Raw genomic sequence first — 16,412 nt, forward strand, 5'->3', positions numbered from 1 at the left:
TTCTTTTGTGGACAATAAAATGGATTCACATTTGTATTACCCAAAGTTATTGGCCACATCAAGTGAAACAATGCTGGGAAAACAATGGCAGCTGTGACTATGGTGGCTGTTCATGCTGGGCTATACACAAAGCAACCAGCTTGGCCTAAGCCACAAAAGGCAGGGGGCTGCAGCTGAAGCAGAAAGAGCTATAGTCTGCAAACTGAGGCAGAAAGCTAACATACAGATCAGGGCTCTTGATAAGGACTAAAGTGGAGTACACCCAATATAGCCCACAGGTACCCCAGGCTCCTCTGAGCACAAAGTATATCCAACTAACTGCAGCATCCCCTATTGGGCCTCTGTAGTAAAAGATATGGCCACAGTCAGTGTAAAGGGCAGCAGCCCTTTCCCTATAGTTGCATCCAGTAAGGATGAAATGGTAGGGAACACAGAAGGGAAGATGTACACCAGCACGGCAAAGAAGTCTAGGTTTGCTTTCACTCTCCCAACATCACACATTAATATCACAGGCAGGCTGTTTGCAGCCAACAGCTCCTGACTCCTCCATTACTGCACTGTGAGCACAAGTCCATGATGTGTTCTTCCTGACACCTCACCTATTCATCCCCCTGCCTTCCATGCTGATGCTCTCAGACACTGCCAACAACTTCACATTTGCTATCAAAATATTTACTTCATTGGTGCTAATCAACAGCATCCCCAAGAAAGGAAAGGCACTTGAAGCATACTTTTAAACGATGCTGTGCTGTAATGGACCAATAAATCCACATGTTAGCAAATCCTAAAGCAGATCTGGGATTTGGTTTCCAGCTCCTCCACCTCCATACTAGTCCCTGAAATCATTAGCTCAGAACCAAACCATAGTAACCAAGTGAGCTCCTTTTATTTCAGTTAGGACTTCCCCCTGAAAAGAAAGAAATGCCAGCAGCCCAGACACTACCTTTTACTTTTTATGAGTTTCAATTTACCTGATGTGCATATTTCTTAAAGCTTTCACTGCAGCTACGCCTCACCAGCTGACAACTCCTCCATTACTGCTTAGCTATTTCTCATTCATTTCTGTGACTTTTCTTTCTTATTGCCATGCTATCGAGACGATATCATTAAGGAGGCTGGAATTATTAAGCTCTTCGTTCTCAATAGTTTCTCAAAGCATCCTAAAGCCACAGAGATTGTGATGAATGATTCAAATGCCTTCATTTTTTTATAACTCCAAATGAAATTTAACTGCTGAGACAAGGGTTTCACTGGACAAGTTTCTTGATTCCAGATATATTTATTCACAAGAGGCAATATTCCATGCCCACAACTATCTGTTCCAAGCTGACATGCCAGTTTCAAATCACTAATGCCACTGTTCATGATAGAGGGCCCCAGCTACCCAGCAGAATGACTTGTGAACTGGCTACACAGGAACCTGTGTAGCACTAACCTCAACTAGAAGTATAAATTTGTTATTTGATTTACACCAGTCTTGTTGACTGTGCTATGGTGGACATCAATTGGTCTTGCCCATTTAGGACCATTTATTTGTCCTTCTTATGGATAGGGAATGGCGAGCTTCTTTGGGGAAGCCACACCTTCTCATTCAGTCTATACAGCTGCAATGGGATGGACTCTGCCCCATACCAGGGATGATCATAAGACTCAAGACTCATCTCTCTGACTGTAGTGATTTGTTCAGGAGTGTGCATGTGTCCAAACTAGACCCAACAAGTCAGAATATTGGGACTAATATTGGGACTGTTGAAAGAAAAGTGTACCCTCACTTCTGCTGGATTTGAGCTAAGAGAATACAAATATACAGTCACAGCCAGTGTTACTTGAAAATGAAAACAACACGGAGAGCAACAGAGCTTAGAGATGGAGAGAAGCCAGGTCCTTGGACCAAATCAAGCAAAGCCCAAAGCTCGACCTACTTTTGGGTTTTTCAATCACAGGAGCCAATAAATTCTTTTTTATTATATTGTGTTTTTTTGCTGTTGTTGTTAATTGCAAGTAAATGTAAGTTCTATGAGGACAGGAAAGTTGTCCATTTTGTTCTCTATCACATGTCCTGTACTTAGCACAGTACCCAGCACACAACACAAGCATAATATTAATAATCAGCAAGTTAATTCTTTAAATGCCTTACACAAGGAGCCTGCTTCCTAGTGTCTCTGCCCAGGTAATTCAATAATTCCATATGCCAACAATTTCCTGTTTTACTCCATTTATTGCATGAGGACTTTGCAGTGTGTGGACACTTGGAAGGCATCCTTCAGGAATTCTATGGGAAGGATGGTGCTGGCCTCAGGAGGAGCACCAGCTAGGAGTAAGGCATGGCAGCTGAAACAGCTGGCCCCATGATATAAAGATGCCTGGGTATCTCCCAAAGGTACAGACACCTCGTCATCCTCAAGGGGACATCTTGGACAGGAAAGAAACTGACCCTCTGCCCCAGCACTATGTGCCCCAGGGCAATTACTTAACCTTTGGGGCTCTAATCCTCATCTGTGGGATGCCAACAAGGCTCCATTGCATCCTTGCACATGGCATCATTGCACAGATATGCACATGGACTCTGAAGCCAGACCACCAGGGTTTGAATCCACGACCTGCGCTTACTAACAGTGAACTTCAGGCAAGTGGCCTCACTTCTCTGTGCCTCAGTTCCTCATCTGTGAAATGGGGCTAATGCTAGTAGCAAGTTCACAGTGATAGGATAAGTATTAAATAAGTTAACAAGTGTGAAGCACACAGAAGTGTGCCTGTACACTGTAAGTACTGTGTACCTAATTGCTAGTATCATTACCTCTTCCAGAGAGTACTGTGTGGAATAAATAAAATATTGGAAGTTCAATGTTTACTTGACACAAGATCAGCACAAAGTAATGTTTAATAAATGATCAATTAAAACATAAAAGCCAGCGTGACCCCATAGGTGCAGCCAATCAATCACACCCCACAGATACCAATCAGCTCACACCCAAGGAGTGGAACAAGGTGACCTCTGCCTAGAGAAGCCACCAATCCAAGAGGTGTCTCTGTGTACCTCCAGATGGATATAGCCCCAGACAGGGTACAGGGCTTGGAAGCAGAGTGGGGACCTGGGTCAGCCTCTCTCACCCCCTCAGCTGCACTCCCTCATGCACAACGAAGTCTGCACACCTGCATGGAAGCCCTGCCCCTCACCTCCTTCCCACAGTGAAGGGAAGCCCCTGTCATGCCCTTTTAGAAGCAGAGAGAGGGAGGAGGGAATCCTAAAGACCTAGTTTTCCCCAAAGGGACTGACTTAACTAAACAGTCTAAATCGTTGAATAGAATGAAGTTAAAATGGACTCAAGTTTTTTTTTCTCCCCATCACCTGAAGGGGAAAGAGAGGAGGTGATGACTTCATGGGATCAGAGAAATTGTAGAAGAATTGTAGAACTGCATTTTCTTTGCTTAAAATGTGGCAGCACAAATGTTGGTAGAGCCTCACCATCTGTAGCAGACAGACAGTGCATTTGTGATGATTACAGGAGAAAACATACATCAGTTACATACACAAGCTCTGCTGGTCCCCTGCAGGATCCCAGGGCAGGGGAATCCCTCCTGCCTCATGCACCCCTGGGTGCTGGTGAAAGGGAGTGTGACTCATGAGGCCCAAAAACAGCACCATTATTTTTAATGAAACCTGTAAGCAAGTGACCCTGGCATGTGAATCTATAAAGAATTTAATTAAATACTAAACAGAAGGTAATTTGATTCTGATAAACTTTTAACAATTAAGTATAAATATTTCATGAGTCTTCACTTTCAGGAAGGCTTCTTAACTACTATCGTGACTAGACTTCATTCTCTAGGAAATATCAAAGCCACCATATTTGTTTCTGAGACAAGTAGAGAAAGAAGAGCTCATGGTGGGAAGTCAGGGAGAAGACTCACATAATCTGACCTAAGCCCATCACCCTACATGGTTCATACTTTCATGGTCCTGACTGAGGGGCTATCTGGCCTCAGTTTATACACCCCAGCAGTGGGTGCTCACAACTCTTAGAGCTGTGAGTTTATTCCATCTCAGGGAAACTATGTGCTAAAAACTCAGACTGAACCAAAGTTATTACCTCATGTTTTCACTAACTGGTCTGTGTCCTGGCCTTGAGGCTCTTACATGGTGGAGGACATTAGCAGTTTGAAGACAAGACAGAGGCTGTGTCCCCTGCCCCAAGCCTTCCCGCTCAACCCCATGCCTGCCCTCACAAAAACATGAGGCCAAGGGCTCTGGGTGGGCTGGAGCCCTGGGTGCCAGGGCTGGGATGAGCTTATGCTGGGGAGTGGTGAGAAACTAGACTCCAGGGCCTGGAGCACAGAAAACCTAAAGGCAGCTTCCTGGAGTTGAAGAAGGGTCCAACTTATGACAGGGACTTCCTACAGTTGGGGAGGTAGGAGGGTCTTTTGTAATCACCAATAACATGATGGGACTATCAGAAGATGATGAAAGCAATTACATCCACATAAATCACATCTTTGTTTACTGTTACCCTCTGCTTTTAAAAACCTAGATAGAAGATAAAACATCAGTCTGTCAAACCCAAGTCATCTAGGTCCCCCACCCCCTGCTCCTTTCCTACATCTTAGTTACATACACCTGTGGCTCAGAAACCAAAAGGATGTCATCAGAACATCCAAACTGAAAGTGTTAGGAAGATAGGAGACAGAGGGTCTGAAATCAAGAGTGTGGAACCACAGAAAGATGAAAAAAAAGTTAAAATCTTGTAAACACCATTATCATTGATGCTTTCTTAAAGCAAAAAGTAATTTCACTCTTTTTTGTAATCCTTTTTTGAGACTATGGCTGGTGCACAATTTTTTTAAGTAGAAAAAAGATACCTTTATTTCTTAGAACAGCTTAAGCAAGAACTTAAGTGGAAAGTAGGTCAAATGACCTACATTTTTCTTCTTTAGAAGTTTTTGCATTTGGGATCAGAGCTGGTGGAAAATTTCCATTCCAAATTCTGTGTAAGAGAGGAAAATTATCAATCTAACTTGACATAATGGATCGTGACATGTTAACCACTCTTCCAAATGACCCATTACTTACCCCACACAGCTTTATAGAAACATTTCAAAAAGATTATCCATATCATAATGAAAGAAAATTTAGACTTGTACTTTTTTTTTAGATTAAATGGATATCATGGCCCTGTTGTGTAGAGTCATTTGTTGTTGACTTTTCTTTTCTTTCCAAGTGATAGCAGTATATGAAGCCACAATTTACATGCTTCAAATCCTGACATGCATCTCCAAAGGCTACATGTTTACTCATTCCATATAATAAATGGGAGCATTTATTGCACATCAGACATGTTCTAAACACTTATAATTATTGTATATTTAATACCCATAACACCACTGCAAAGTTAGTGTTATTACCTTCTCTATCTCTGGTTTCTTCAGCTATTCCTTGTGTAACATGGATGTAGCACCTGAGTCCAACTGCCAGGTACTCCAGTCTAGCTGCCACCTCTAAACAGGTTCCAAAGCCTCACCATAGTTTCCTATCCTCCTCCTGATCCTAGAAGCCAAGGACAGGGGCCTGAGTTTGCTCATCCTCTGCAACTAGCCCCAGATACTCCAACTCATGAAATTAATCACAAAGACTAAGCAAGGAATTCTCAAATTTTCCCTCAAGTTGGGCCAGGAGCCCAGTGGCAGGTCTGCTCTGCAAGTTTATAGAATGAGGAAGGGCAAGAATTCAGACTATGAAGAAAAATGAAGGATTCAGACTATGCACAAAAGTTCAAATGGATATATGGTAAGGGATTATAAATCCAGAGGAGGTACTTTTTTGCCCCAATTTCTTTCCCTAGACAGAAGTATATTCAAGGAGATACCAGAAGAGAGTAGGAAAAACTAGGAGCCAAAAGCCCTGTATCTTGCCCCAGTTCCCAAGCTTACAGCTGGGTAAAGAAGGGTTGGTTTCTAGAGCTCCCTGAGCCTCGGTGTGGCCACCTGTAAAGGGTTAACCATAAACAGCTCAAGATGCAATTGAACATGCCCATGATGATGCCCATCAAAACACTCTACATCTACACAGCCCAGGGAAACATGCAAGACTGCACAGCAGCAGAGTGTGAAGTATCGCCAACAATCAGTGCTGCTCAGCTCGTCCAACTCCTTCCTATTCTGTGCAGCTCAGACAAGTGACTTCCCAGTGCATGTGATTAGAAGGGTCAAGCCTAGAATCCATTACCACTCAGTCATTGCCTCCTAGGGCACAATCTCTCCAACCTCTCTGGGAACTGCCTTCCTGTAGGACAGCATGGTATGTCTGTCCTTTACCTGCAGGACTCCTAGAAGGACAATCCAGATGGGTCACCACTGCCTGTGCCTCAGCTCCTGGACCAAAACACTTTCAACAATAGAGAAATGAGCAATATAAACAGGCCCAACAGTTGCCAGGAGAAGGAACCCTCAATCCTCCTCAGCCCACAGACCCCCACACCCTGGCCAACCTTTCCAATGCTCCTGACCCCCTGAGAAAACTTTGAAGGATCGGCAGGGGCAGGGCCAATGGTCCTGAAACAGTGACAGCAGAAAATGGTGTCAGAACCACACTGCATCTCAGATGCCAGGGTAGAAAGCTTCAAGGTCTCCATCTGAGAAGCCTGTTAGCCATTCAGATGGCCCAATAGTAAGCTGTGACCATCGAAAAGCTCTTTCTTCTATTGAAGTAAAATGTGTCTCTTCAGAACTCCTAGCCCCAAACCCTGGTTCTGTCCTCCTTAACAATCTCCCTTTCTCAAGACAGGACTCCAGAGTCTGAAAATTGGCAGCTGTGCTCCCCAATCCGTCCTTCTGCAAGGCCTCTCTTTTCCAAGACAAACATCCCCCAGGTAATTATTAAAAATGACTACTGTGACTTCTATTTCCTTCCTTTCCTTCAAACACATTCGGCTACATCGTGGCCAACAGAAAGGCGAACAAGGAGTCTAAAGGTATGGGCCATTCTAGAACCTTTCAGCCCTTTGACCTTCAACAGTCCTCTCCTCTAAATATGCTCTGAAGTTACAGTGTGGGAAGGTAGGAAGCAGTGCCCATGCCACTTGGGAGCATGGAAAGTCACCCCAACCACTGGGCTCTCTGCAGAACACACTGTCTATACGGGTAGGGAGTGCCTCCTCCCCAGTGAAGCTCCTGCCTCATGGTCATTAGAAAAGTCTTGACAATAACACCCCACCAGAGTGCAGGTAAGGCCATCCTTGAGATCCACTCCCAGCCCCTGAGCAGTATCCTGCAGGAATAGTTTTCTAAGACCAACTACATCATCCACTGCATAGCTCCATTCCCTGCTGAGCCCTAAGGGTGAGCCTCAAGACAGCCAGAGGGTTGTTGCCTAGACAATAAACCATGGATGTCATCGTGACTGTTTTCTAGAAGTAAAGCTCAGGAAGAGAAACGGTTTCCAACTGAGCCAATGTGCACACAGAGGATGTTCTTAAATTAAATACATGTTGAAATACAAAAATAGATTCCTTTTCCCCAAAGCCAAGCTTATATGCACTCACTTTCTCAGGAGTATTTTTAGATAACTAAAAGTCTCTCTTACAAGCCCTGGGATATAACAATGGAGGAAGGAGAAAAGAGGAATGGCCTCACCACTTTATGTCTCTTTTTAACAGAAGAGACTCTATCAAGAACCCCATCCTAGCAGTGGGAAGCCCATCCCCCCGGGCACCCACTCTGTGCTCAGACCCCATTTCCCAAACTCTGTTCCCTAGAAGCTGTGAGGCCTCTGGTGGTTGACCTCAGACTCCAGGAGATATCAGCAATCACACTGACATGGCTCGTCATGGCAGGCAAAGCACATGTATTATCTTGATCTTCATAAGTATCCTGTGAAGTGGAAGCTATAATCCCAGTTTAACAGATGAGGAATTTAAAGGACACACCCAAGGCCACAGAGCTGCTCAATTCTAGAGTGAGCCTGTATCATCAGACCCCTTGTCCACACCATTCTTTGCATTACACCACAACATGTCCAGATGGACATGAGGGAAGAGATGGAAACAGAAGTCACAGTAGTCATTTTTTACCTACATCTAAAATCCAACTAAATTAACTAGGAACATATTACCTAGAGGGGAAAATCAATTTATATTAGGAGATGATAGATTATATTATCGTTCAAATTCTCCTCCCCTCTGTCTTCACACTCTTTGACATATGATTTTGTACTTGCTCACACAAAAGGAGCAAAACATATTTTCCCAATCCTCAACTCTGTGACATACTGTGACCAATGGCACGGGGTGAAAGTGATGGTGTGTTGGTTCAAAGACTAGACTGCAAGATCTAGCATGCAGCCACTTGTCTGCTACTTGAGAAGAGTGTACCTGGGCTACCCTGCTGGTCCCAGGAGGAGCATGAGAAACACATGGGGCAGAACTACCCCAGCCAAGATGCCCTGCCAGCACCAGTTGAGAGCAGAGCCTGCAGCAAAGGCTCCCTAACAGCAGGACCAGTGTTAGACTGCCTGGGGGGGGGGGGGGGAGTAGGCTTTGTCTCCATAAGGATCAGTACAGGAGTCCTGCCAGGAATGCTATCAGGGAATTCCTACATTGGGAAAGAAGTTGAACCATACCAACAGCTCCAGACATTGGGATTTTAGGTATAAGTAAAGGTACTCTAAAGAGTTGGGAAACCAACATGGAGCTATTACCTTTTTGCTTTTGAGCAAAGGCAACATATAAAAAGAACTACTGTTTACTATCACCATCAAGTCATAAAAGATAGGACATTTTGACACTAAAACTGAGGAAAGAATATTATCTTGGAATATGACTTAGTCCTTTCCAAGCAGAGAGAGTTGGCCACCCTCCATATGTGAGCCTTTTTCTTTCATTCTGTTACAGAACAGTGAAAGCTTTGTCACTAAATAGCTCCAGTCCACATATTAGCAACTTTCCTGCATGCTTTATGATAGAATGTCAAAAGAACATGAAATCAGTTACATAAGACTGCAAGACTGAAATCATGGTTCTGTTTGTTCTGGGACAATATAAAACTTATGTTTTGTTTTATTTTTTATCAGGATAGAAAATAAAGCTAAAAATAAATTTGAGCATCTCCACCTCCATCTTGCCTTCTCCATTATCTGCTTCAAGCAAGCCACAGGCAACCAATGCCCTGTAAACAAACCCCCATCCCACAGAAATTTGAGTTGCATTATGTGGTGCCCAAGATGCTGGTGTCATGCTTCCATGGTTATAATGATACGTGGATGAAAAGAAAGCAGTAATTCAAACAGAAGCTCTCCCACCAGCTGCAGGGACACAAAATTGGGACAGAGGTGAGACATAGTGAATCCCTGGGACAAGCTCCAGGAATACACAGTTAAGTCACCCAGGAAAGTTGATTTGTCTTCGTTCTGAGCAATAAAAAGCCCCTCTATCTCCTGTTGGATGTGTGGAGGCCAGAGAGTAAAAAGGAGCCTAAAAGTGGATGGTGGTTACAATGGGCTCTACTATCATCCAAAACTGTTCATCTACATCACAGAGGTCAAGCTGGCTCTGGCTAAAGAAACATGAGGAACAATGGTGTGTGACAATCCTACACAGAAGCTTCAGGAGCCAGTATGTGGCTTGCCAGGCCTCTCTTTTCCCTCTGTCATGAGACCGTTAGAGTTTCCAAGAGAAGCAGCAACTTCAGTCTGAGGCCTATATCAAATTCCACAACCCAGTGGGCATGTAACATTGGTAGGAAATGTCTTGACTGATGGAAGTCACTCAGACTTTGGGATCATTTTTCACTGTGGCATAGTCAAGCATAATCGACTGACACAATGGGGATGCCATTAATTGAATTGGAGAGCTCTGCAACAGTGGGAACATTGAAAGATGGTGAGTTTGCTTTGGCCTTGTTTCTGGACAGATGAAAAGCAGAGGTGAGGGTTGAATACAGAGATGCCTAAGGCATAGGGCCCTGGCTCCAGTGAACACATGGCCAACTGAGAAGGCTAGTCTAACCTCATGTGTGGCTCTGGGTTTCTAACTATCCCCAGCTCAACCTCACTCACTGGGCCCTGAGCAGTCGCATACACCCACAAGGGCCCAATGCAGGGGAGTAAGAGCTGTTCTTAGGAATTAGAAAGACTGGAACTAATCTCACCTCTGACACAACATTTCTGCCTTCATCCATTCTTGCCATGGATACTTACTGTGGTAGGCATTAGTGAAATGGACAAGGGCCTTAGTTTCATAGGCTTACACTTAGGTAGGAGAATAGGCATTAAGCAAATGAGATAAATACAAATTGGGTGAGAAATAAATACAGTGAATTGAGAGAAACAGGTGAAGGCTGTTTTAGATAAAGTTTTCAGGAAAGGCCTCTCTGAGGAGGGGATATTTCAGATGAAAAATGGGAATGAATGTATTAGTCATGCAAAAAAACTAGAGAAAGAGCAATAGCAAGTGCAAAGGGCTTGAGACAGAAAAGAAAATGGCTTGTTTGAGGAACAGGAAAAAGCCAGAGCTATGAAAGCAAGGAAACAATTATAGCACAAAGTTGGAAGCCAGGCCCATCCTTTGGGACCTTGTGCACCCCAGCATGGAGTCTGAAGTTCATTGCAAGTATAAAGGAAAGTGGTGGGTATTGTGCAGTGACAGGATCTGATTTATATTTTAAAGATTCTCAGATTGGTGTGTGGAAGATGATTTGTACAGGAGCCAGAGTGAAAGAGACAGGCAGTGTGGACAGTCTTGCAACCTGGACTGGGTGGTGCCTCTGTGAACTTTGTGTCCTTGGGCAATCCCTTAACAGTGCTATGTCTCAATCATCCCATCTGTAGAGTATGGTTGCAGTCTGCACTTCATAGTTTACAAACCCCTTTGGCTCTTGAAAGTGAGAATAAAGGTGCACATAGCTTTGCTCACCCCTGCATGATTTCTTCTAATCATTCCAGCTGCCTTTCCTGGAACTAGAGCCATGTCCAGAGCTTGTCTGTGAAGGTTCCCTAATAGCCCTCAAGATCCCAGAGCCTCTAGTGCCCACCACTGGGTTTATCTCCCCATTTGGATGGAACTGACAACACCTGGAAGCTGGCCAGGACATAAGACGAATGCAGGGGAAATACCAGGCAATGTGGAGGTGATTTGTTATACAACAATCACAAACTGATACAGAGGGTGTGGTGACCAGCAGCCCTTCCTATTTCTCTGTGGTAAGTCTCTGCTGGATCACAAAACCTGCTTCCCTGGTTGAGCCCTCTACTGTTCAGATCACTGGACTGGGGTCATGAACCATGAGATACATTCTTGAACTCAACCTTACAAGTCTCCTTGTGATCTTATAGAAACTTCTTCCCCTCTCCAGGCCTGTTTTCTTATATGTAAATATGAAGCAACAAAATACTTCCAGGAGCCTCCGAGCTCTAAGGTTTTATGTTTGGCTAACTCTGACCACTTCATGCAGATATTCTGTCACTTAATCAACCAGTATTTGCTCAGAGCCTGCTACATGCCAGGTCATGGCCAGAACCTGAGGATGCAGGCTCAAACAACAAGATTTGGAACTGGTCCACAAGGTATTCATGGTCCACTGAGACTTCATTGCCCTGTTAAGTATAAAGAAGACACCCTTGTGGGGCCTTTGATGACCAAGGAGGCTGTGAGGTGAGGGCTGTGGGCAAGAGTCATATTCATCCCTTCCCAGCAGAAAGAGGGAGTGCACATTCAGTATCCCTGGTGCTTCCCGTCTCCTGGGCTCCTGCACAGAGATGTTATGCCTTGGCCTCCTAGGGCAGTGAAAAAGGCTGCTGTATATTTCAGCACATGCCCTGGGGAAATAAGACCTGGTGCCTTGGACTCAGCACACTCACTGTACAAGTAAATGACAGACACAGGACTTCTGTCCACTCCATTCTCACCCAGGTGAGCCAGGAGAACTGATCCTTAACCCCAGGAGATTTGCCCATCTTTGTGAGGCAGAATGAAATTAGCAGTTGAAAGTCCTTTACTCCCCTGATTATAACAGTCCTTCAGCCTCTCTTTCTCAGACTTGGGAAGAGGTGGAGATATGGAAGGTGTCTGCCCTGAGACACAGACAGCTGTCCTACCATGGAACCAGGGAGCGATGGATTTGGTGTTCCTCTCAAAGCCAGCTTGGCGAGGCAGCTGTTCCTCCTTAAACCAGCGGACTATGACTTCTCTGGAGACAGGTCGCAATGGGCGCTCCCAAGTCCTGCTGAAAACAGAGAGGAGTGTGGGAGAGTCAGGAAGGGAGGGGGAGAGGGGAGAGGCGAAGGGGAGAGAGGGAGGGGGAAGAAGGGGAAAGGAGGGAGGGAGTCCACTGTGAGAATGAATGAGCACAGAGCCCACACTCACCCCACCTGTGGAGAGGATTAAATGAGTCCAGGTACTTGAGAGTACTTTGCAGATTATAATGTACCAGCTGTTATTATTTTTCCCCAAAGAAAATTGTTATCACTTGCCTTGAAAAAAGCCACACAAGTGGGAGCAGAAAAGAAAACAGGAGGGGATGTCTGAGGGAAAGAAAAGGCATATTTTTCCCTCTAGGATGGCCAGGGTATAAACATGAACATCCACGAGGAAGGACCTAATGTAACAGGAGCAAAACTATTAGCGTGTGAGTGTCCTCCATGCCCTGCCCACACCCCACTACAGAAAATTCTGGTTTGCTCCTCAGTGTAGCCCCTTCCCCAGCCTTCCACAGGGCACACCTGCCTTTGCCAGCTTGCTCCCTTCTGTGCTTTTGTGAGATGGAATCAGCACAGTGAACAGAGAGAAACTGGAACCCTTGATTTGCTATGGACGTGGCTGAGATTCACTGCCAAAAATGAAAAAGAATGAGGACAGCTAAAGGAGGGGGAACAGGTCACTGCACTGGTTGACTTTTGGTAGATCTCATGGGGGATCTGGTGAGGGTCTGAAGGCACTGAGAGTGAGGAATATAGAGGCACTTGAAGGATTTACAAGTAATGACATGTTTTTGACATTTTCTCACAAATAAGCCAAGATTTTAATTGTTTGTGGGTCTGAACTGTGGTTCTTGGACACACACAGAGACTGCACTACATAAGAGCCCTGTGATATTGGAGCCACACTGACAGAAAGCACAGTTAGAGTTCGACGACACACGGCACATAACAGGCACACACCAGCTATTGGTTGAGTTAATGCGAAGCAAGATCATACTGCACTGATCTATGGAAAGAAAATACAGCATATGAAGGGCAGGCCTTTGGCCCAACTTGAACAAACGCAGCTTCTCACCTTTCCAACTGAGGGACAGAACCTGATAAATTCTCACTTTTTCATTGCTATCTACTTACTAGTCATGGCATTCATAATTCACCACTGTTGTCATCGTTTTTTATAAAATGAGCTGTCTTCTCACATACTCGAACTTGCCCTGCACCAGAACTTTGATGCGGAGTTCGGCACATCCTTGCAAATCCCAGAATGAGTTTGTATTTCTACTTGCCCTAAAATGAATCCACAAACACACACATACACAGTAGCAAACAGTGTGACTTTAGGAAAGTTGTTACAAGAAAGATAGTGGATGAGGTTCCATTGCATTGGCATAAAGCCACCAACAGTGCAGTTTGTACTCTAAACACCTTTCCCACCGCTGCTTCCCTAGGCTCTTCTTCACCCCCAGTTTCAGTGTTGCTCCCACTGATCCACACTTTGTGGTTTCCCCCTCTCAGCAACCCCAGAGGCCTCTCCCCTTTATTAAGCCACACACTATAACCCTGCTCAGCTCCTTCCTTACTGCTCAACAGCAAAACTGCTCTGGTTTCTAGGACTCATTTTCCTTAGAAATCAAGAGGAGGTTATAAATAACAGAAAAAAAAATATATATATATATATTCTCACTCTTGTCCCTGTGTTTCTAAGCAGAGAATCTGATTCACCAGCATATAAATGCTAGGAAGGTTTTCCAAGAAGCCACCTGGACAGAAGCTTCACTCTTGCACCTGAAACTCTCTCCCAGAAACAATGTGTGGCTGTCCCTTAGCACAGTCAGATGAGGGTAGGCTGGCCAGTGCCAGTACTGCACAGCTAGGGGCAATGAGGCCACAGGGAGCTACCCCATGGGGCAGCCACAGAAGGAAGGCCGATGCATGGCCTCTGGGGTGCCTGGGTCCTCGGTTCCATCTGTATGGCCCCTGGTCCCCTTGATGGGTCACTGTGGTGGTCACTGTGTCCCTACTGACAGCTAGCCACAGCCAGCCTGAAGCCAGGCTGTACCACCATCCATGTAGCTCCATTGTGTGGGCCTGCATGGATCACCTGTTCCCTTTAAAATGACGGATTATAATTTTCCTGGGGACATACCAAGAAGGCTTTTCTAACTATGTCTCCAAATCCAGAAAACATAAAAGAAAATCTGACCTCATAAAAATCAAAGATTTTGGCATGACAGGAAACATCATTGCAAAATTCAAAAGACAAATGACAAACAGGAAAAAAGTATTTATCACAAACAAAAGGACCCTCTTCCCTAATATTTAAAGTGTTCTCAGATATGGGGGATGAAGAAAAGAACAATGGCACAATGAAAAAAACAGGTAGAGGAAAGAATATACAGATATGGAAATACCAATGGTCCTTAAACATATACAAAATACTTAATCTCCCTCATAAGTATAAATGCAATTTTAAATGATCACTGAGATATAGTTCTTACACAAAAGTTTGACAGCATACTGTTGACAAGGCTGAAGGATGAGTGTTCATTGGTACAACCCCTATGAAGAGTAAGATGAGATAACTATCAGTGGTGTAAATGCACACAGCCCTTAACCCAACAATCCCACTTTAGGGAATCTCTCATAGATAATAGTTGTCTGTGTATAAAATTAACATCTATAAGGTTATTCACTAAGGGCATTGTTGGTAAAACCAAAGATTTCAAACAACACCAGCTTCATTAACAAATTTTTGATAAGTACATTATAGCACATCCTTGCAGCAGAATACTATGCAGTTATAAAAAGAAAACTAAATAAAAACTAATAGTTAAGAACTGGTACGAAAAGATCTCCAAAATATAAATGGGGCAAATTCATGGTGTAGAAATCTGTAGAATATGCAAATTTCATGAAAAAAAAGAGTGAGATACAAGTTTTAATGCTGGCAGTTACAAAAAGGGACTAGGCAGATACCTCAAGAACAGCAGTTCCCTTGGGGAAACAGGGAACTGAGTGGATGGATGGCAAGGATGTGAGTTGGTCATTTTTCCATGTATCTTTTTAAACTTTCTGGTTTGTAAATCACAGTGACAAGGGAGGGAAAGAAGAAAGAAGGAAAGGAAGGAAGAAATTCAGACATGACCAGCTCTCCCTAGACTGCAGGGAGAAGGACAAGGGAGGTATGAGTAATTCTAAATCCCAATTAAAGCAAAACTCAGACAGCCCTCCATCATCTAGGAGTGAAAAGACTCTTCTGTAGATTAACTGTGGCTCAGGAAGCCAGCAGGCACTCACCACCACCCAGCCTCTGAGCTATCACTGGGGGAGGTAGTTGCTCGGCAAAGATGGGGACACAAATCTCGGGGTTGGCCTCAGGTGGGTACAGGCAGAAGGTGGAGAAGCTCCAGACAACCACTTCACCCTTGGTCCTGGTAATCGTGAGCAGTCACATAAGTGCCCTTGCCAGACCCCTCCAGTGATGCCAGTGTGTGTGAGCCTCCTGTATTCCACCACACTCATCTGCCAACCTACTATCAGAACCCAGGATGCACCAGCACTGCCTGTGGTTACAGAGGCAGCCAGCCCAGGTTCCCAGGCCACTGGGCCATATTTAATCTACTTGAAGTCTGACAGTTCAAGTTCTTCACCTGAGATCTGTGGACCTTTAAGAGCTTAAAATTATGTGCAAACATTTTGGGGTATTTGTATATGCAAATCTTGGAGGAAAGAAGGTACACAGCTTCCTTTAGATTCTCAAAAGAATCTGAGACCCCAGAAAGGTAAAGAATCCCAGAACTCCAAGTTATTAGAAATCTCCAACCCCTACCCATCCCCCTGTCTCACAGAGAGGAAATGACTAGCCCCAAATTTCATAGCAAGTTAGAGGCAGAAGCAGGACTGGGTCCCCAATTCCCTGTGCCCACATCCAAGACCCTGTTCCCCGGCCAGGCCTCCCCATGCAGAGATCCCCAGCCCCACCAGACCAACCTGACAGGCATTGCGAGGGGTAGTGGTGGACCCGGGCCTGGGAAGTGGTGGTAGAGTCTGGCCTCCTGCTCATGGCTCTGGCCAAGCTCTCGGAACATGAAGCTGAGGCCAGAGACAGTGCCCTTCTGGATGGCACGGAGTGAAAGGCGTCGGTACTCATCTCGGGCCCGCTGGGCTCGGCGGCTTCTTTCCTCATCAGCTGCCTTGGACCGACGCACTGGAAAAGGAGAGAGCATGT

The 16,412-nt window shown here is 44.8% G+C and overlaps 1 protein-coding gene across 2 annotated transcripts in view; it reads right to left on the reverse strand.

Annotated features, from left to right (window-relative positions):
- Positions 1 to 16,412, reverse strand: part of SH2D4B (SH2 domain containing 4B) — a 124,242-nt gene that overhangs the window by 18,826 nt on the left and 89,004 nt on the right. Inside the window, exons 5-6 of one of the 2 annotated variants that reach the window (XM_036026738.1) lie at positions 16,175 to 16,391; positions 12,083 to 12,207 (exon numbers count right to left, since the gene is read on the reverse strand). In XM_036026738.1, coding sequence (XP_035882631.1) covers positions 12,083 to 12,207; positions 16,175 to 16,391 — 342 coding nt within the window. Of the gene's footprint in view, positions 1 to 12,082; positions 12,211 to 16,174; positions 16,392 to 16,412 lie in introns of both variants that reach the window. The other variant, XM_036026737.1, reaches the window with a different exon arrangement.

The sequence above is a fragment of the Phyllostomus discolor genome, chromosome 5, assembly GCF_004126475.2.
Source record: "Phyllostomus discolor isolate MPI-MPIP mPhyDis1 chromosome 5, mPhyDis1.pri.v3, whole genome shotgun sequence".
NCBI lineage: Eukaryota > Metazoa > Chordata > Mammalia > Chiroptera > Phyllostomidae > Phyllostomus > Phyllostomus discolor.